This window comes from Loxodonta africana, chromosome 7 (assembly GCF_030014295.1).
Source record: "Loxodonta africana isolate mLoxAfr1 chromosome 7, mLoxAfr1.hap2, whole genome shotgun sequence".
NCBI classification, from domain to species: Eukaryota; Metazoa; Chordata; class Mammalia; order Proboscidea; family Elephantidae; genus Loxodonta; species Loxodonta africana.
In genome coordinates this window covers 47844509-47866456 of record NC_087348.1, presented here as the reverse complement: position 1 = coordinate 47866456, position 21948 = coordinate 47844509, and the positions used below count along the sequence as shown (strand labels likewise).

The following is a 21948-nucleotide window of genomic DNA, read 5'->3' as shown; positions in this document are numbered from 1 at the left end:
GCTTACTTTGCCTACCAGATCACCTGTAGTGAACAATTTCACATTTTTTCACCACATCAAAGATTCTGCTTCTAGGCATGACTAGCAACTCTCTCCCAACCCCACAGCACTTTCCTACAGAATCAAAGCCTCTTCGTAAATTTATAATCCCTGATAGGGGTGGATGATCCAGTAAGCAAGGTAAGCACGGGCTTACTTGTACTAATTTATTAATCTGTAGTGAACAATTTCACATGGGTTTCTCCAAAGCCATGTGAAATTGTTCACTACAGATCATCTGGTAAGCAAGGTAAGCACGGTGCTTACCTTGTTTGTTGGATAATCCGCCCCTGCTCACCCCCCAGCAGAGCCCCATGCACAGGCACTTACAGCAGCCAGTCCACAGCTACCAGCAGGCTGATGTCCTCTGTCGGCAGGCCCACAGCTGTCAGAATGAGGAGCATGGTGACCAGCCCGGCACTGGGGATGCTGGCAGCACCGACACTCGCCAGGGTGGCTGTGAGGCTGTGAGAACAGAGAAGGCCAGGTCATAGGGGGAGAAAGAGGTCTTGGCGAAACCCTTTCCAACAACTTTAAGTTCTAATCTTTTGGGCAGTCAGTCATAAAATGCTGTTCCCCCCAGAGAATAGACAAATCTGGAGTACTGACCCAGGAATTTGGGTTTATTTGGATTCTGCTCAGTTATGATGGAAGTTTATACATTCATGGATCAGAGCCTTATCCCCATCGTGGTATCCAATTAGTCTAATGTGTCACAGGGCTCATATCAGCTAAGTGTGGCTCTAACAACAGGCAAGGAAATTTTAAAAGAGAAAAACAAATCACCCTCAATCCCTCCATGGGAACCTGACTGCATTCATCTCTGCTTATGCCTTTAAGTCTCCGCGAGCACCAGAGACGTTTGGACAGCGTGGCAATGTCTGAGGAGGTCATTGCCAATGTTAACATGAGAAATCGGCAAATATTCAGACCCAACTGAGCGGACATCAGGGGAACAAATCAACAGATTCCCAACAACACTAAGCTTCAGACGCCTGGGATGTTTCACTGTAAGCTGGAAAATACATTACACAGGGAGAAGGTGCCATGAAATGACAATGAAATAAAGGGAGGCTTTTGCTCTGAAGCATCTTTTAATTTTCTTTCCCAACAATGCCGAGGGCACACCCAGCACCACTTTGAAGTTCCTGTCTGGGAAAATGGAAACCCAAGGTTCAAGTGCCCCATCCAGACATGAGGTGGGTCTCTGTGGTCCAGCAAAAGGGCATGACTTTTCCTCTCTTCTGAATGCCATTTGTAAAAGCTGTCAGTTCTAAATGGAAGGATGCTTCTGAAAATATTGATTCCCAGCTAGCATTTTGGGGGTGCTGACAAGAAAAGGGGGATCACTCTCTTGGTGGTTATAAAATTCTAGAGTGGGCATTTAGGCTCCAATCTCAGAGCCAGCCTCCCAAACTAGTTTAACCAGGCCCAGTCCACCAGTGTTACCAAACACAGAATTCTCGGTCTGTAGGGCTGTAAGTCTTCTGAAAGGCCTGGACTTCATAAAATCAGCCAATGAAAACCCTGTGGATCACAATGGTCTGATGTGCAGTGGTTATGGGGATGGTACAGGACCCAGTAGCATTTCATTCTGTTGTGCACGGGGCACTAGGAGTCAGGGGCCAAGTCGGTGGCAGCTAAAAACAACAAGGGCTGAAAGCGACCTCAGTTTACCTACATATTACTTTACATACGAGGAAACAGGCCCTGTGAGGTTTTATGGTTTGTCCATATCACATAAAAAGTTGTTAGCTAATGCAGTTAGAGTGATGTTTTTCCATATTGTCATCCTTCCCAGATTGAGGCCTGTCACATAAACACCTCTTCTAGATGTGGTCTACAGAACCCATCTATGCTTTCTTTTGCCCCACCAATGTGGTGTCAGAGTTTAGAGGTCTTGGTTTTCCTTGAATCCATCCGGGGCACAGGAGATAGCAGTGGGTAGTAGTCATTAGTGTAGGCTCTGGAGCTGACCTAGCTGGGTTCAAATCCCAGCTCTGCCATTTATTAACCACGTGACTTTGGGCAATTTAACCTCTCATTTGGTGCCTAAATTTTCTCAACTGTATGAAGGAGATAATAGTAGTGTCTAATTGGGCAAATGTTCTGCATAAGACCTCTTTCAAGTGTTAAAAAGCAAAGGTGTCACTTTGAGGACTAAGGTGCCCCGACCCAAGCCATGGTTTTGTCAATTACCTCATACGCATGTGAAAGCTGGACAGTGAGTAAAGAAGACTGAAGAAGCATTGATGTCTTTGAATTATGGTGTTGGCAATGACTACTGAATATACCACTGACTGCCAGAAGAATGAACAAATCTGTCTTGGAAGAAGTACAACCAGAATGCTCCTTAGAAGTGAGGATGGAAAGACTTTGTCTCACATATTTTGAACATGTTATCAGAAGGGACCAGAAGGACATCATGCTTGGTAAAGTAGAGGGTCAATGGTAAAGCAGAGAGTCAGTGAAAAAGAAGACCCTCAGCAAGATGGATTGACACAGTGGCTGAAACAATGGACTTAAGCACAATAACAATTATGAGGATGCCGCAGTACCAGGCAGTGTTTCATTCAGTTGTACATAAAGTCGCCGTGAGTTGGAAGTGGCTCAATAACACCTAACAACAACAACAGCTCATAGTGTGGTTGGAAGCTTTAAATGTTAATAAATAAAAAGCACTTAGAAGAGGTCCAGTGCATTACAACCCAATCGTTTTTTCCTTTCTGGAAATCTGGGTAGGGTGAGGCTGCTTTGTAATAAAAACTTCCCCAAGGCCCCAACAGCTGGAAGGTGGAAATTCTCAGCCATTTCCTTGAGAGGGATAGAACACCAGGGAAGGGGAATTTCCCAAGTTCCAATGATCTCAACCTCTGCTGCTGTATTTACAACATCAGTTGCTTCTGTTATGAGTCACTCTCATGTGTCCCTTTTGCACTTTGGCCATGTTATTTGGTTACCTTTGGTTGTATGAGACAAAATCCTATAAAGGCAGTTTCTAGGTTGGAAGTTGCTTCCCTCTCTGTTCTTCCATCCCAATAATACCCTCATCCTACTATAAGTAGAGTGTTCGTCTGAGGAATTCTAAGGCCAGCAACTGCTCCTTGGGCAGTAATTTCACTTCTTCCTCATCCCTTTCTGCTTTTCCTGTCTTTCTACATGCCTCTGCTCCTCACTTCTTTAGGGCTGGTTCCTGGGAGCTGTGCAAGCTACTATACACACATCATCAGTAGACCTCACAGCAACTCTGCAAGGTAAATATAATATGCAGTGTACTCATGAGAAAACCATGGCTCAGAGCCATAGAGAACTTAGGGTCACACAGCTTGGGCATGGCCTGCTGGGACTGGAATCCTTGTCTGCCCGACTCTAATTTCATGCTGGCTCTTGATGTCCTTGATCCCCCCTCATCTTTAAAATTCTACGAATCGATGAATACACTGACAATTCCTGGTCACTGTTCTCCTGCATGCAAGGAAGTACGAGGATAAGGAATTTACTTGGAAGCCTGTAATGAAGTTGGGCTTGGCTCTTTTCACCTACTAAATTGGAAGGCAGTGAACTACATACACTTTCTTTTGGGCTCCCCAGAGGTAGCCACTGTGCTACCTACAACAAAGGAGGATTCGGCTGAATTTGCCCAGCAACCAGAGATGTAAATACATATGGACAACCATATCCCTTCTCAGGAAAAATTCTCAGTAGTATCACTGTTAAAATAAAATAAAACCTGTATAGATGAATTTAGAAGTCCCTGAGTGGTGCAAATGGTTAACGATCTCAGCTACTAACCAAAAGGTTGAAGGTCCAAGTCCACCCAGAGGAACCTCAGAAGAAAAGCCTGGTGATCTACTTCTGAAAAATCAGCCATTGAAAATTCTACAGGGCACAGCTCTACTCTGACACACATGGGGTTGCTATGAGTCAGAATTGACTTGATGGCAACTGTTACTGGTAAACAAATTTAAAGAATTCAAGCACACTCTCAATCACTTGGTCACTGGTCCATTCTTATCTGTAAGTTCCCACTTAATGCTATGAACTTGATGGAAATCTTTGTTGCCATGGAGACCAAGAATTCAGGGACCAGAACTCAACTTTGCTCAGCAACGGGCTTCATGAAGAAGCCCTTTTAGTCTTTGAGTTTTAAAGCAAGGAAGTTGGCATTCTCCACTGGGACATGATTTAGAAGCATGTTTCCACCATCAGTAACATTATAGCACTCACTGTCACACCACGTTTTACTTTTATATCCTAGGAGTATTGTTGCATTTTAAGAGCATGAATAATAGTAATAATAATAGTAGCTAACATTTATTGACAAAAGACTGTGTGCCAGGCACAATGCTAAGGGTTAATTCATTTACATATTAATTCATTTACTCCTTTTAACCACCCTAGAATGTAGGGGTAATTATTGTTCCCATGATACAGATGAGAAAACTGAGGCTTCACGATCGTACGTACTTCATAGGGTGGTTGGAGGTTTAGATAAATTAATACACACAACCCAACAGCATAGTATAGCGGAGGCAGTGTGCATAATTGTTAAAAGCACAGACCCCAGAATTAGACAGCCTAGGTTCAAATCCCAATTGTACCACTTACTAACAGTGTGCTTTTGGGCAAGTTACTTCACCTTTCAGTGCTTCGTTTTTCATTTTCACCAGCTGTAAAATATAGAACCCAATACCTACTCTTTAGTTTTAGGATGGTAAGCTAAGGTTCTCAACAGATGGAAACATACATCAGCATTTAGACACCTAAATCTTAGGCCTTCCTCCAGATGGTTGTGTGTGAACTCATCCATGGCTTCAGCTTCCCTAGATTACATGAGATGGTTAGACAACAGAAACTCTAGGAAAATTTTCAGATGATATTATAGCTGATTAAATTAATGTGGTTATTACTGATGTTTTTAGTGCGTGTGTATGTGCGTGCTTCTGTGTAAAACATGGTGAGTTTTTCTTCTCCTTCTTTGCTGACTTAGCTGCTGATCTGAGCTCATGTGCACATGGGATATTCACTAAATCATCTGGAATGATTGTAAGAAGAAGCGAGAAATCTACGTTTAAATACAGATGTGCCTAAGCTAGTTAAGTACCTCAGAGCTAGATCAATCAAGCACAGCCTCAGAAGTGGTAACTGCACTGCAATTACTGGCTAGAGTCAGCCCATGCACTGCCAGTATGCAGCCTTTGATTCTCTTTACCCTGGAACAGGGTAAAGGACATGACTAGTTGGTGATCTCTAGCTATTACTAGAGATACTTGTCAGTCCCTGAGCTTAGACTGTTAACAACGTAAAGCATGTAGCGAAATCAGACTCAAATGGACCCTATCTCTCAGAAGTTTCCTAAAAAGTGTTCCTGGATTACTAAAGACCTCCCAGAGAATGGAATACTAATGGGCCAATGAGACACCACATTATTACCAGAATTTCTAGTATAAAGGTTTACCTTATGTCCTGAAGTTTAAAGTATGGAGGAAAGAGACCAGTGCCTTAATCTGAACCCAAAGGACACTAGCCTTTCAACACCCAATGGAAAAAAAAAAAAAAACACTATTCTAGTGTCTTCCTTTGGGTCACAGTCAGAAAGTAGAGATGATAGAGTATAAGTGAAAGAAGTTAGCTGTGGATAAAGATTTGACTCCTAGCTTTGGCACCGATAGCCATGAGACACTGGGTTTGTCAGATAACTTCTGGGAGCCTCGCTTTACTCCTCTATAAAAAGGGGATGATGACAACCCCTTCTCTACAAGGGTTGTTAGACATGTTAGAGGCAATGTAAAGAGCCCACCACCTCAGAGTTCCCGAAAGAGCTACTATCTTTATGGAGCCTGACTGTGTATTTTAACATCTACACAATTCATTTCCCAAAATGAATCACTTGAGCCTTGGCTGTTTCATTTGTTTGGAAATTTCTTTCTATTGCAAGTCTGTTAACATGCAGAATGTGACCCACTTGCCCCCTGTACTTACTGATCTCACAGAATCCAAGAGAGGACGGAAAACATAGAGTCCAAGGTTCACAAACTCAAATGTCTAAAGGGCCAAGCAGTAGTGATGGGTGAAGCAGGTCAGGTGAAAGTAGTAGGGAGCATTGGGGACTGTGGTGAACTGAAGAGCACATGCCTTATAAGGTACAAAAACTCCAATTTTTACAATATATTTCAGGCCAAACAAAGCAAGATTGAGCTAGAGTCAGCCCATGCGCTGCCAATGTGCAGCCTTTCATTCTCAATCTACCTTCCTCTTTTACTGATGAGGAAATTGAGATACAGTGGTGTCGATAAGACATGAATAAAACCTTAGAGCTGGCTCACTGCTTTTTTCCCTAATCGAAGCCAGATGTACTGGCTTAATTGAAGCTCCTACTTGGAGTGGGAGTGCTGACATTAACATGATGATGACAAAGCATTTTATTCCATACTATAATGTCAAGACAACCTTGAATGGTTTGAGGTTTTCAATGACCTTACCTATAAACAGGAAGTTAAAGAGCTGGACTGGCCAGTAGGTGAGATTTTACATTTATGTAGAAGTTACGTGTTTTTAATGGCCTCTTGGGAAAATGTTCTTTCTGAAATTTTTTTTTTTTGATGAATACATATGGTAAAAATAGCTTTAGTGAAAACAAAAATATGTGCTATTTACTTTTAACAAAATGTTATGTGTCCTATTCAGGAATTTCTTCCTTGCAGTATTTCATCATTTCTGCCATCACCCTCTGGAATGTTGAAGGGGGCATAATGTAATGAAACAAACACTGGACCCAGAGTCAGCAGACGTAAGCCGCAGTTGCAGCCCTGCCAGCTCATTACTTGCACTGTGGTATTGAACAAACAACCGTGCCTTTTGGAACTTGAGTTTCCTCATCTGTTAAATGAGTATAGAAATAACTGCCATGCCTACATACTAAAAACCAGTTGCCATTAAGTCAGTTCTGACTCATGGCAATTCCATCTGTGACCCCGTGTGTCAGAGTAGAACTGTGTTCCATACGGTTTTCAACAGATGATTTTTCGGAAGTAGCTCACCAGGCCTTTCTTCCAAGGCACCTCCGGATGAATTCAAACCTCTCATCTTTCCATTCGCAGCTGAGTGCATTAATTGTTTGTACCACCCAGGGACTCTGCCTACATAATCAACAACCAAACAGCCCATTGCTGTCAAGTTGATTCCAACTCATAGCAACCCTGTAGGACAGAGTAGAACTGCCCCACAGCATTTCCAAGGAGTATCTGGTGGATTTGAATTGCCGACCTTTCAGTTAGCAGCTGAGTTCTTAACCACAGGCCACCAGGGCCTACATAATAGGATTGTTAAAAATCAGATCTCAAAATTCCAAAGCAATTCCACATGTGCAACACAAACAGAAGGCATTAGTATTAGTCTGCCTCTTTCCTGTCACAATCTTTCCCTTTGAGCCTGCCAACAATTCCTCTTCTGTTATTTTCTTCATCGTTCTTCCACCAGGAGAACTGAAATTCAAGTGGACAAATGGAATTAACATGGAGGGGGAATGGCGTGGAAGGTTGTTTCAGAGCTTCACCCCACCCACTTCACTCACCTCACAGTCACAATCTGACCTCCGTCCAGGACAACACCATTCATTTGGGCTATAAAGATGGCGGCCACTGCTTCATAAAGGGCTGTGCCATCCATGTTAATGGTTGCTCCCACAGGGAGGACAAACCTGGTCACGCGCTTATCAATCCCCAGATTTTCTTCCAGGCAACGGAAGGTGACCGGCAAAGTTCCAGCACTGAGACAAAGAGAACAAGAGAGAAACAAACGTTATGTCCACTTTAGAGAAGCAGGACAAAGCACAAATTGGAATGCCACGTAAGTTTGTGTTCTTTTGTTCCAGTTAAGCAATGTGACATGCAAAAAATCTCTATCTGGAGCCAAATTAAAAGCCAGCAAATTGGTGGCTCAGAATCAACCTTTTTAAAGATGCTAATTGGCAGCAAAATATTTTTGTTGGTTCAGGCTTTTGGGAGCTACTTGGAGCTTCAAGTTTGCTTTTCCCTTTGGTCACCGTTTCCATCTTAGGCTAAATATTGAAGCGCATCTTATTACTCATATTAACTGGGTGGCAAAAAAAAAAAAAATCGTGCCAGAAAAGAATAAGCTGTCAATAGTGAAATGGAGTCAGAAATTTTTGAATGACCCATAATTTCATGCTAGAAATGCTGGATTGTACCCAGGCCCTGGGAATTGCCCTGAGCTGGGTCTGCTAATTCTGATAAGGCTGGACAAACATAGCAGGCACCATTCAATGCAAACTGGAGCTTCTAGCAGCTCACTGGGGAACCTCATAGCCAGGCCAGCTCCCTGATAAATGGGCACCTGCCAACTCTCAAGGCTTTCCAATGACATAGGGCAGAAAAGCATGTGAGCTGTAACTAATCAAAGACACAATATGGAGTGACTTCACCCCCACTCCTCCCAGCCTGGGATGGAGATTTAACGACTGCATGACCCAGACTTAGGGCCAGGACTCCTGAGATATTCATGAGTCTTCTAAAATTGGAGACCTGTAAGGATAAGTGTTGAAGGTCAGAATATTATTTCCATGTGGACAGAGGCACATGGGAGGGTGGGTGGATTTGCTTCAAAGCTTAAGTAATGTGAAAAGCAGTGCAGGAGGCTAAAACTGACACAGGGGAGCCCTGTGCTTCATCCTCTTTTGATTTTTTTTTTTTTTTTAAACAGAGTGAATTGGGAAGCTTCCAACGTGGACAACAGTTGGAGGTGTTTTCTCGCACTTAGAGATTTAGCCCTTGTTTCCTTGTACTAGTCAGAATCAGGGCTCCAGCAGAGCTGGCCATAGACAACTACTGTGGTTTTGGCTTCTTAGAGAATGGAAGAGGGCTAAAGCCAAATGAAATGCGGATTCCTGGGTCTACGCAGCACCAAGGAATCAAAAGCTGAAAATTAGGGATGCCCATATACGAATTTTATCAAACCTCTGAGGTTTGATAACCACTGATCCACGAGCTCCTCATAACAACTTTAGGAGAGCCAGAGTCATCTTACTGGAACATTCTTTCACATATCTATCTCATGCCTCCTCTTTGAGTAGGGAGAAGAAATAAATGTTTAGGAATACCTCATTACTACCAGTATCAGTTGCCGTTGAGTTGATTCCAAACCTTCAACCTTCTGGTTAGTAGCTGAGTGCAAAACTGTTTGCACTACCCAGGTATTGCCTCATTATTAAAACCTTCTAAACCCAGGGGAAAAACTTGGGGTCTGGCCTCATTAGCATTCAGGCGATGGGACTGATTCTACCTGTCTTGCTGCTCCAGCTGTTTTAATATGAAGTTAGTCTTTCTTTATTCCTCTTGCCACCACCCTTCTCCTGAGGCCCTTTCCAAGAGCTTCCAGGGCACCATGCCTGGTCTGAAATGGCTGCACAGCCAGGGTTAGAGGCCAGGATCCTCAGTCCTATGAGCCTAAGGACACTTCTGGAATCACTAGAATACATTAGTTTGTTTGTTGTTTTTTTAATTGCATTCATTTTTCCAAAATATCATCAAGGGATCTTTAGATAATTATATAGATTGAGAAAAATAATTGGTTAGGCATGAAAATATCCTCTATTTCTCCACTGGATAGGTTTTGCTTGTGTCTTTAAAATCCATACATAGCCAATTAATCCAACCTGAAACTCGAGAATTGAGAATTTTAACTCTTTCCTGTGTTGACAAGCTGACATGGTTTTTGTTTTGTTTTTGTCTCCTGTCTCAATGGTCATATGACAGTCTTTAAATATTACTAGTAATAACTCAGACACTTGGTATTTTCTTTTTTTCTAGATTAGTTTTTATCAGAATTTACTGCAGCTGGAGTGATACAAAGAGGCCTGTCCCAGACCATCCTCCCTCCATCTGTCCGTCTTGAAACCAGCCACTGTGCCCACTGAGAAAAGCCAGTCAACCATCTCTAACACCCCCATTCAGACCAAGGGCTGAGGAGGCAGAAAGAATATTTATCCGGCTGTCTCTGGGCTCCGCATTGTTTCCTTGTGGCCATAATGGCAAAAAAAAAAAAAAAAATTTTGAGTTAATTCTTGGTACGTGACTCCTACCACATTGACTTTTTAAAAAAAGAAATTCCACACCCAGGCAAAAGCCACATTTTAACCAAAGATTAAAACCACATTCACTTGTCAAATGAAATACTGAGAGAAATGGGGAAGAGATGGGTCTGTCTAGCATTTGTGGCCTTGGCCAGATAACCCAAGCATTTGTCTTTGATTTAAATACAAATTTGGGCCACACAAACAAGGGCTACACAAGTCCCTTGAAGATTTACCTTGTCTTGTAAAAGTTCTTGGATAATTGGTTAGTCATTCAAAAGAAAAAAAAATTATATTTTTGAAGCAGTTTTAAGATCAATGCCATAAAGCTATTGGATGAAAACATAAAATAAGATCTTAAAATCTTTGATGTAGAAGGTTTCCTGAGCAAAATGCAAATTCTAAATACTAAAGGAAAATACTGACAGCTTGGACTACTTGCAGACTGAAAATATCTAGTGGCAAAAGTCACCATAAATTTTTAAGATAAATGTCAACGGGGAAATGGCCATTATTTGCAACATGAGATGCATGAGTTAATATTCTTATTCATATATAAAGAGTGCTTGAAAATCATAATAAAAGAATGAATACCCCAACAGAAAAATGAGCATGATCACAAACAGTCCATGGGGAGAAGGAGGGAGAATGGTCAATAAGAACACAAAATGATATTTCCTCTCACCAGTAATCAAAGAAATATAAATTCAATGAGATCATTTTTCACCAATAAAATTGGAAAATACTGAAGTACCTGATAAAACCCAGTGCTGGTGAGTAGGTGGGGAAAGGCATGTTCTCAGACCCAGTTAGTGGAAACATAAAATGGTGTACTTTCCTTAATAGCCATCTGGTGACATGTTTCAAAACTGTCAGTGTGCTTACCATTTGACTCTGAAATTCCACATTTAGAAATTTATCCTGAGAGGGTGATCAGACAGCCTTACAGAGATGTATTTCTAAGAATGCAATTAGTTGTATTACTGCACTCACTGCAATAATGGCAATGCATCATCACAGCATTTATTATTGTCACAGTTTAACAGACATGCCTTGCATACGTACAACACCAGCGGTGGAGGGACAGACTGTAGTACATACGGCACATTCTTATGCAATTAAAAAAAAATAATAGTAAAGACCTATATTAACAAATACAATTTTCATGATTTGCTGACCAGTGAAAAATAAGTTTACAAAAAAATATATATACATATAGTAAAAACTGGAAAAATTAACAAAAGGGCTAATACAAATTATCACTGGGAGATGAGATATCTGGTGATGTTCATTTTCTTCTTCAAAATTTTATTCACTGTCTGAATTTTCACAATGAGCAAATATCACTCTTATCACCAAAAAACAAAAACTAAACTAAATAAGGCTGCTTTCATTGTTGGGAGAAAAAAAAAAAAAGATTTCCTTTTTCTCCAAAGGGTAGCAATATTTATGAATACAGCTATTTAGCCATGGGGAATTCAGCCATAGAAAATCGGTAGAACTAAGAAGGAAAAGGAAATTCTGGAATGATTTTCTGTATTCTGGGAAACTAGATACTTGAATCTGGATCCCCAGGATTCCCACATTCTACCAGTAGTGAACTCTCACTGACTGGCAAGATAAAACTATAATTTGGTTTTCCAAGAGGTCCCCACAATCAGTCCCTTAGGTTCCTTAAGGAACACTGAACGCCTGCTCGGCACCCGTGTAACACAGGCTGCACTGTGTCCCAGAGTGGCCACTATACTGCAGTGCCTGGTCATGGGAATGGGTCATGGATCATGGGTCCTACAACAAGGACCTGGCAGACCTGTGACTCCAGAGATAATGCTGAGCTATGCGTTTCAGGCTTGTGTGCCTCTCCGCCACCGGTTTTATGGTCTTAGTTTTGTGACCCAAAGAAGCATGGGCAGAAATAAGAACAACAGCTGCTAACCCAAAGGTCGGCAGTTCGAATCCAATAGCGCATCTTGGAAACCCTATGGGGCAGTTCTACCCTGTCCTACAGGGTTGCTATGAGTCACAATTGACTCGATGGCAACAGGTTTGGGTTTTCTTTCTTTTTTTTCTTTTAAGTGCAGGCTGGAAGAATAAAAGTACTCTTTAGTCTTTGAAATTCTAAATTGCCAGGCGTTTCTTATGTGTTTGTTGGTTTTGCATTCAAAACTTGGTCCACGATGAAATCCAAATATAGATATGCAGAATATATATGTATATATATATCTGGAGTATCCATTGGCCTTCTAGGCACTGGGGCTATCTAATAAAGGAGAAACTGACCCTCAGTCAATGTAACATGCAGTTGGTTGTGAGAAAATCAAGCTGGGTGGAATGGTTATTCATTAGAGGTTCACGCAGAGTTCAAAGACTTGCCTGACTTCTGCTGGCCTGGAAATCTCACCTAGCAAAACCATTTGCCCTGTAAAAAGCTGGCTCTCTTAGTTTTGGAAAATTACTTTCCAAAATCTCAATAGAGGGATGTTTCATGAGAGCATTTTGCAAATCAGAGTTTAGAGAATTTCTGATAGAATACCATCCTGTTATACCATTTTGGAAAACATATTAAACTGAACTAAGCAAATCTACATGTGGCAAACTGATAGTGTGGAATAATGTGGAAAATTTAATATGAGAACATATTTCCAGTATAGCAGCGTAAGAGCAAAAAAAAGGTCATCAGACGGATCGGAAGTTCCTAGAGAAGCCAAAAATGCAAAGGGTTCACCTTTTCAAAAATATTTTAAAAATATGTGAAACGTGTTCTCATTGAATTTTGTGATGGAAAATTCTTGAGAAAGACGATAAAAGAGTCAGTGGGGAGAAAAAATTGTGATTTCTTGTATTCTCTACCTGGAAGCGGTACCCAGGGCAGTGATCCATGCTTGGAAAATGCCAGCAAAAAAGGAGAAAGGGTTTTTCCTGGTCACTAGAAAGTAAATCAAGGGGAGAAAGATGCCCCCATGGATGATGAGGCCCACAATCACCGTTATCATGTACATTCCCAGTTGCCTAGCAACCACCTCCAAGTCCTTGATTGCAATGATCTTCCCACAAATTAGGCAGGCGATACCCAGAGGAGAGTACCTGAAAAACATAAAAGCGGGGAAAAAACATTAAAGAAAGCATTATAGAACTCAGAACTTAAAATCTGAGTCCTCTTATGCACTGCACCCTGAGGACACCCTTCACTTTTCTGGATAAGAGAGTTTTGCTGAAAGAGGGTCATGGGATTCGATAGATTTTTTTTTCTTTTTTTTTTAACTTCAGACTAACTACTTTAACTGAAATGTGTCCTGTGGATCTGGTGGTGCCTGTTCTGATTAAAACTCCAAAGGTAAACCTTGTTGTCAAGGCACTTTTCGGAATAGAGAAGACAAGCTTTATCATCCCTTAGGTAACCACCAACTGAAACTGAGAGACACAGGTGTGTCTACGGTTCTACAATGGGCATCCTGCATCTTGGACACTCTTGTTCGATTTCTTTGTTGTTCAGTTCCTTCCTAATAAATTGGGAATAATTTTTTAGTTTTTCTGGAAAGCTCATTAGTTTCATGAAGCTATAAACGAATGTTTGTATGTTTGCTTTGCTTTCACCTTGGAAGATAAGGAGTACATGAGAGACAGAAAGAGAGAGAGAACTGCCAAGCCAAGGAAAATATCTGAGCTGAAGAGTATATTTCAAGAAATGTGGTTTTATTACTTCTAAGTCTGGAAATATTTCTTCCCATACTCACTCCTTTAAAAATAATGTTGGCTACCATTCATTAGGGAGTTTGAAGATGTGGCTCAATGATAGAATCTCACCTCCCATGTGGGAGACCAGTTATGATTCCTGCCAATGAAACTCACGCACGGCTACCATCCATCAGTGGAAACTTACGTATTGCTATGATGTTGAACAGGTTTCAGTAGCACTTCCAGGCTAAGACTAGGAAGAAAAGCCTGGAGATCTACCTCCAAAAACCAGCCAGTGAAAACCTTATGGTTCACAATAGAATATTGTCTGATCAAGTACGGAGATGGCGCAGGACCGGGCAACATTTCATTCTGTAATATGTGGAGTCGCCACGAGTCAGGGCCAACCCAACAGCAGCTAACAACAACAGTCATTCCTTGAATATTGTGTCAGGCACCATGGCGAGAGCTTTACGCATATTGCCTCATTTCCTTCTTACCACAACCCTAAAATCTCGGTATCATTATTCCTATTTAGCAAACAAGGAAACCGAAGTTATGAAAAGTTAAATAACCTGCCCAAGACCGTGAAATCAGGAAGCAGAAAAAGAGTAGTTTAAACCCAGGTCTGTGAGACTCCCCAACTGGGGTTTTCATCCATACCAAACTGAACCACTTCTCTGTAGCATGCTATTTTAGCTCTCTATAGATAAGCTTGGCTGCTAACCAAAAGGATGGCAGTTCAAATCCACCATTTACTCCTTGAAAACCCTGTAGGGTCACTATGAGTTGGAATCGGCTCGACAGCAATGGGTTTTTAATGGGTAGATAAGCAGATGACATACTAATCACAGTTTAATCTATACGGACTTATTGTACATACTTCCACATCATTATTACTATCTTTATAGAGCGCTTGGGAACTATTTTTTATCTCACTCGGGTAAGCTAACAATTTTCACTCTCATCTTGAGTGTATTCTTCATGTTTGGCAAGATCCTTTTTTTATTGCCTAACCTGGTGTTACTGAAGCGTGAACTTGTTCAGCTTGTGACACCTTCTGATGACACTTTATTAGGAATTAGGAGGATATCTGAGACACAGACTGTGCGGAAAATGAAGTCTTGAGATAAGGCTCCCAAGAACGGTCAAAAATAAACAAACAAAACCATTGTTGTCGAGTGGATTCCGACTCATATCAATCCTATAAGACAAAGTAGAACTGCCCCATAGGGTTTCCAAGGAGCAGCTGGTGGATTCAAACTGCCGACCTTTTGGTTAGCAGCTGAGCTCTTAACCACTGCACCACCAGGGCTCCAAGAGGGGTTAGGGAGTCAGGAAAGTGAGGGGAGTCCCTCAGCCAAACTTGTTCTTTGCTACGTGCCTGGAGCAAGCCCTTTCCTTAGTCAAAACGCAAGCTTCAAAGAACAGATGAGAGTTATATACAGGCAGTCCCCGGGTTACAAAAGTACAATTTACAGACAACTTGTACTTAAGAACAGACTGCCATAAAACCTATTATATTAAAAATTTGAGTAAAATACAATGGTTCGTAATAACGAATGCACACACTACTTTGTGATGCTCCTGAAAATATTGCGTGGTTTGGAAGTGTTTCTTAAGTGTTTTATATGCATAAAAAGGTAAAATATATACTCTATACTAAGACAAACATTTGATTGATGCTAAATAAGAATCATATGTACCTGTTCGACTTAAAGACAGGCTTATGAACAGATCTCACTCGTAACCGAGGGACTGCCTATATGCATAAGGCATGGAATTTGTCTGATCACTTACAAGCTATGCAACCTTGGTTAGTGATGTGTTTTCCCATTTTGTTGTTGTTGGATGCTGTCAAGTCGATTCCAACTCATAACAGCCCTACAGGACAGAGTAGAACTGCCCCATAGGGTTTCCTAGGCTGTAATCTTTATTGAAGCAGATCGCCAGGTCTTTTCTCCTGCAGAGCGCCTGGTTCGAACTGCTGACCTTTCAGTTAGCAGCTAAGCACTTAAAGACTCCATCGCCAGGGCTCCTTCCATTCCCATTTTAGAGATGTGGAAGTCAAGCTTAGAGAGGCTAACTCCAAACGCACAAGGTTGCCATGAGGATTAAATTTTTAAACATGACTGTGTGTGCACTGTCAAAAATCTCTTCCCCATCCTTGCTGTTATGGATTGAATTGTGCCCCCTACTAAAAAAAACAAAAAAAAACAAAGATGTGTTGAAGTCCTAACCTCTGGTACCTGTGAACATGACCTTGTTTGGAAATAGGATCTTTGAAGATGTCATCAGTTAAATTAACATGAGGTCATACTGGAGTAGGGTGGGTCCTGATCCAATCTGAGTGGTGTCCTTATAAAAGAGAAGAGACACAGACAGACAGAGGAAGGACAGCCATGAGAAGATGCATCTGCAAGCTGAGAAACACCTGAGGCTTTCAGAAGCTGAAGGCGACAAGAAAGGATCTTCCCGGAGAGAATCTGGTCCTGCAGACAGCCTGAATTTAGACTACTAGCCTCCAGAACTGTAAGGCAGTAAGTTTCTGTTGTTTAAAGACACCCACTTCACGGCACTTTGTTACGGCAGCCCTAGGAAATGAATACACACATCAGCACCATGCGTTCCCTGTCTCCTGACAAAGGAATTCCTCCTTATGTCCTGTTTTCACACATCTACCCCATGTCATCTCATCACCCATGCTGAATGCATTATATCTGAATTAACGAGGCTTTCTATAACATCTCACAGGCTACTGCCACCCATATACGGATGTTTTTATGAGCAAAACATTTTCTCAAGAGGACCCTTATCCTGAAAGAGGTGATTTGTAATTGCCACTAATTAAAGTATTACTATAGCCACTCTCTTTCCTGATAAACACTAGCCTGAGGCCTCTACTTGTCCTGTCCCTGGGGTGAAGGCTGGCCAATGTTTGAGGACTGCTTCCCCAGGCCTTAGGAAACCCTGGTGGCGTAGTGGTTAAGTGCTATGGCTGCTAACCAAAAGATCTGCAGTTCAAATCCACCAGGCACTTCTTGGAAACTCTATGGGGAAGTTCTACGCTGTCCTATAGGGTCACTATGAGTCGGAATCGACTCGACGGCAATGGGTTTCCCCAGGTCTTAGGGAGTCTGGGATAAACCTCTGGTCGTGTCATTAAAACACTGGCTTTCCGCACCTTTTCATATTCTCTTGTGTGCCCACAGTCATACCCAGAAACCAAACCCAGTGCCATCGAGTCGATTCCGACTCATAGCGACCCTATAGGACAGAGTAGAACTGCCCCGTAGAGTTTCCAAGGAGCACCTGGTGGATTCGAACTGCTGACCTCTTGGTTAGCAGCCGTAGCACTTAACCACTACGCCACCAAGGTTTCCCCCACAGTCATAAGACCTCATAAATCAGTGGGGTGGTTTCCCGGGCCAGGGCTTTGTTCACTGGGATTGTAAATAGCTGAGCAGAATGTGCCTTCTGATAAAGCCGAAAAGCGTTTGTCTTCATAAGCCAAGAGGTCAATTCTTTCCCAAGCACCAATCACCCTTTAAAATGGTTCAGAAAAACACAAATATGAGCTGTTTGGGTGCCATTCAATTTTCTTTCTCTTCTAGGACAAGCAATTCATAGAATGGAGAGGAAATGTTTTCAAGGCTCTTTGCCAAGACCAGCTATAGCCCCTGAGGGAGCTGGAGAGCAGTGGGATGTAGACCTCAAATTCTCGTAAATAGACCAGACTTAATGGTCTGACTGAGACTAGAAGGACCCTGGAGGTCATGGTCCTCAGACCTTCTTTTAGCCCAAGACAGGAACTATTCCCAAAGCCAACTCTTCAGACAGGAATTGGACTGGCCTATGGGATTAAAATGATACTGGGGAGGAATGAGCTTCTTGGCTCAAGTAGACACATGAGACTATGTGGGCAGCTCCTGTCTGGAGAGGAGATGAGAGGGCAGAGGGGGACAGAGGCTGACCGAATGGTCACGAAAATAGAGAGTGGAAAGAAAGAGCATGCTGTCTTATCAGGGGGAGAGCAACTAGAAGTATATAGCAAGGTGTATATAAATTTTTGTATGAGAGACTGACTTGATTTGTAAACTTTCACTTAAAGCACAATTAAAATTAAAAAAAAAATAGAGCGAGAGAGAGCGAACACTGAGTTAAGAGTGATGGAAAATTTCGAGAATGGTTAATGGTGATGGCTGAACAACAGGACGAACATATTATCACTGAACTCTACATGTGAAGATCGTTGGAATGGCAAATGTTTTGTGACCTATATATTTACCACAATAAAAAAATAAAGAAGTAAAAAAAAAAAGACCAGCTATAGCATCCCCCAGGAGAATACATTTGTGCCGGGGCCAAATGGACTAGAGAGAGGTGGTAGCGGGTTACCTCTGGAGCACTCAGTTTGCTGGGAAAGGTGCAAGTACCCATTATAAATGGAGAGTGTTATTCAAGGGCTAGAAGGTGGAGTGTTATGTTAAAAAATATGGCAGACAGTGGGTCCTTGTTAACCCAAACACCTTCGTCTCCAGGACTAGTATGGCCATCAGGACAAAGATAGTCTTTGTTCTTTGATGTCTTTTACGGTCATCACTTCCTTGCACCTGCTTTCAAAACAAGTAATTTAAACCTCCATAAAGGGCTGGGCTCAAGGTTCCTGGGTTTCCCTATCAATGAATTATCTCACTGAAAAGGACACTCAGTGGATAAGAAAGGGCAAATGCCTAGGGTTCAAGGTCACACTCAAAGCTTCTGAAAATGAAGGAAATAATCAAGGTCATAAAAACAAAGTTCATCAAGAGGCTGAGGGCCTCACTGAGAGTTCTAAAGCCAAAAGATACCCAGTAATTATCAGACCAGTTTCTGAATTAGAAGGGCAGGACTACAGAGCTGTGGAGGGAGGAAACGGCGTCCATGCTTCCCTTAGACTGGTTGGATCTTTGCTTTGTGCACTGTTTTCAAGGCCAGTGATTCATTCAGGGCTGGCCTGTCTGAGCCTTTTTCTTACTAACATGTCATGTATCTTAGCCTCCATCCGCTTAGTACCTTAGCCCTTGTCAGCCCAAAGGTCCCACCGAGATGCCCCACCCAGGACTGCCCTCTATTCCACAAACACAAACTCATACCCAGCACTTATACCCAGAACTCACACCAGTTTCTCTGTGTGTCCCTGGGCCACCTGCGTCAGAGTTACCTGGGCTGCCTGTTAACAGTGTAGATTCCCTGGACCCATCACATACCTATTGGGTTAGAATTCCCAGAGCTGGCCTTGAGGCATTTACATTTTCAACAAGCTCCCCAGGTAATTCTGACGTGTTTGGAAACCATTGTTTCAAGGAAGAAAATCTCATCTGCAACTGATGAAATGCAGATTTTACAGGTAGTCCCTGACTTAAGATGGAGTTTCATTCTGTAAGTCAGTTCTGACATAAATCAAATACCTCATTTTTTTATAGTTTTCACCATTATTGCATTTTATTATCAATATCTTCATAACTCCAGCAGTGTTTTGAATAGTAAATCATAAAATTGAACATCTGCCAGTGAACATCTGAGAACAATAACATTAGCAAATTACACGCTGCAACATATTACTAACGATAAGATGCATAAAAATTAAATAAATAAGGACGGTCATAAATGTGGTTCGTAGTAACTCCATCCCCAGCCAACCAGTGCAGTTGAGTCGATTCCGATAGTCTGCCATAAGTCAGGGACTACCTGCACGTGGTTAGCCTTTGGAAACCATTTACCTTAGTTCTACGTTATTCAGTCTTTGAGGTCTTAACGCACTGGAGAAATGAATTTAAGACTTAAAAGCATAGGACAGACAGTGGGATAGATTCTTGGAGTGGAGGTAAGCTGTGGGACTTTCTCAGTCCTGCCGTAAAGCCACTCTGGTTCTGCCCCACACGTTCCCAATTAACTCAAGTTTGGGATGGATACCAAGAGAACTCAGAATTGGGAGAACCTGACGATAGAGTTAAATGAAATAAAGGACTTCCTTTTGCAAGTAAATAAAACCCCACCTCTTCTGCAAGGCCCCATGGGATCTGCCTCCTGCCCAGCTCTCCAACCTCGCCACCTTCCACTTCCTTTTCAACAACCAACAACATTCCAGCCTCTCCAGGCTTTCATTCTGACCCAGCAAAGCTTTCACTTGCTGTTTCCTGCCCCTGGAATAGTCTTCTTTTGGTTCTTCACTGAGCTGTCTCCTTCTTACTATTCAGGTCACCATCAAAATCACCTTTCCAGACAGCCCCTCCTTGGTCTTTCTAGATAGAGTTCACCTCCTACTGCCATCCCCCCATCATTCTCTATCCCCTTTTCCCATTTTATGGTCCTTATAGCATTTGTTACTACAGTAAAACCTACAAAAGTCAGAACCTATGTAAGGTGGAAACCTGTCAGAGAAGGAAAACTCAAATATTTTCCACTAATAGCAACAGAAAAGTGGTAAGACTGCACCCTGTGAAAGGCAGAAAACTTGTGAGACCTGGAAAAACAAGGCAGTCCCACTGAGTCCCAGCTCTCACAGGTTTCACTGTATCTGGATTCTTATTTGCTTCCTTTTGTCTCTCTACTCTTACTAAAATATAAGCTCCACAAGAGTAGGAACCTTTCTCTGTCTAATTCACCATCATATCACCAATGCCTGGAATCATCACATAACAGGCACTCAGTAGATATTTATTGAATGAAATGGTGGATGAATTGATGGATGGGTGGGTGAGTGGATGGATGGATGGATGGATGGATGGATGGATGGATGGATGGATGGATGGATGGATGGATGGATGGATGGGATGGGTTAATTGGGAAGGAGATTTGGAAGAGTGGGCAGAGATTTCACTTCTCACTTTATATAATGGTGAGATTATGAAAAGTTTTCGTTTCTCTTTAAGTTTTTTAGATTTTTTAAAAATGTTTTAAAGAACTTTTCAAAAAATGAAGACTTGAAAATCACACAAAAATGAGGGGTTTTTCTTTTTTTGGTGATTCAAAGGCCTTGCAAATGTCTTTAAGAATTCATGAACACAGACATAGAGGGGATATGGATAGAACTGATGATAGCAATGATAATAACAAAACATCAACAATCAGAGTATTAATGTAAAATATTTAGACAGCTCCTGCTCATAGGAAATGCTCTGTGACTATTGGTCATGATCTCACCTAATTCTCACAGTAGCCCCATCACATGGGTTCTACCATCATCTCATTTTATAGACCAGGACATAGGGGTTTAGAGTGTTTGCCTAACTTGCCTAAAGTCACACAGGATCTAAGACTATTCTAGATTCAATCCACCCTGAAGTCAGACATAGCTCCACTACTTAGCAGCGAAAAAAGAGGAAAACCCTCAACGAGATGGATTGACACAGTGGCTCAAACATAGCAAGCATCATGAGGATGAAGTACGATCAGGCAATATTTCATTCTGTTGTGCATGGGGTCACTGTGAGTTGGAACTGACTCCACGGCACCTAACAACAACTTACAGATGTGTGATATTGGGCACGTTAACCTCTTGCTTAGTTTTCTCATCTGGAAAATGGGGCTAACGAAAGTACCTAATTTTGTTAGATACTACTGTGAAGAATAAATGAGTGAATGCATGTAAAGTACTTTGGTAAATGTTAGGATTTAATAATACCAAAAAACAAAAACAAAAAAACAAACTGTTCCTGTTGAGTCGATTCCAACTCATTGCTACCCGATGTGTTACAAAGTAGAACTGCTCCCTAGGGTTTTCTTGGCTGTAAACTTTACAGAAGCAGAGCTCTAAGCCTTTCTTCCATGGTGTTGAATGTGTTCGAACTGCCAAACTTCTGGTTAAAAGCCAATTGCAAACTGCTTACACCATGCAGGGACCTTTTTAAGAACAAGTGTTTAATGATAATTATCTCCTTAATAATAAATGAGTTAATACATGTAATCCAGATAGTACTGAGCGTTAACACAAGGATTTAATAAATCTTAATTATATGATAGTAATTATAATAATTATCATTATCAGCTCCTTAATGTTGTATTTTGTTATTACCACTACTCTTTCAACTACACAGAAAAGAATATTTTAAAAAAGTCTGATTATTTAACCTTTCAGGTATCAGTTGAAGAGTGGCTGGCTG

At 41.6% G+C, this 21948-nt stretch overlaps 1 protein-coding gene across 10 annotated transcripts in view; it reads right to left on the bottom strand.

Moving 5' to 3' along the window:
- The window catches only part of SLC1A2 (solute carrier family 1 member 2), a 201519-nt gene that overhangs the window by 47294 nt on the left and 132277 nt on the right, over positions 1-21948 (bottom strand). For 8 of the 10 annotated variants that reach the window (XM_064288302.1, XM_064288298.1, XM_064288299.1 and 5 more), the window contains 3 exons: positions 12980-13213; positions 7613-7807; positions 370-504 (listed from right to left, as the gene is read on the bottom strand). In XM_064288302.1, coding sequence (XP_064144372.1) covers positions 370-504; positions 7613-7807; positions 12980-13213 — 564 coding nt within the window. Of the gene's footprint in view, positions 1-369; positions 505-5164; positions 7524-7612; positions 7808-12979; positions 13214-21948 lie in introns of those variants that run through there. The other 2 variants (XM_064288304.1, XM_064288303.1) reach the window with 2 other exon arrangements.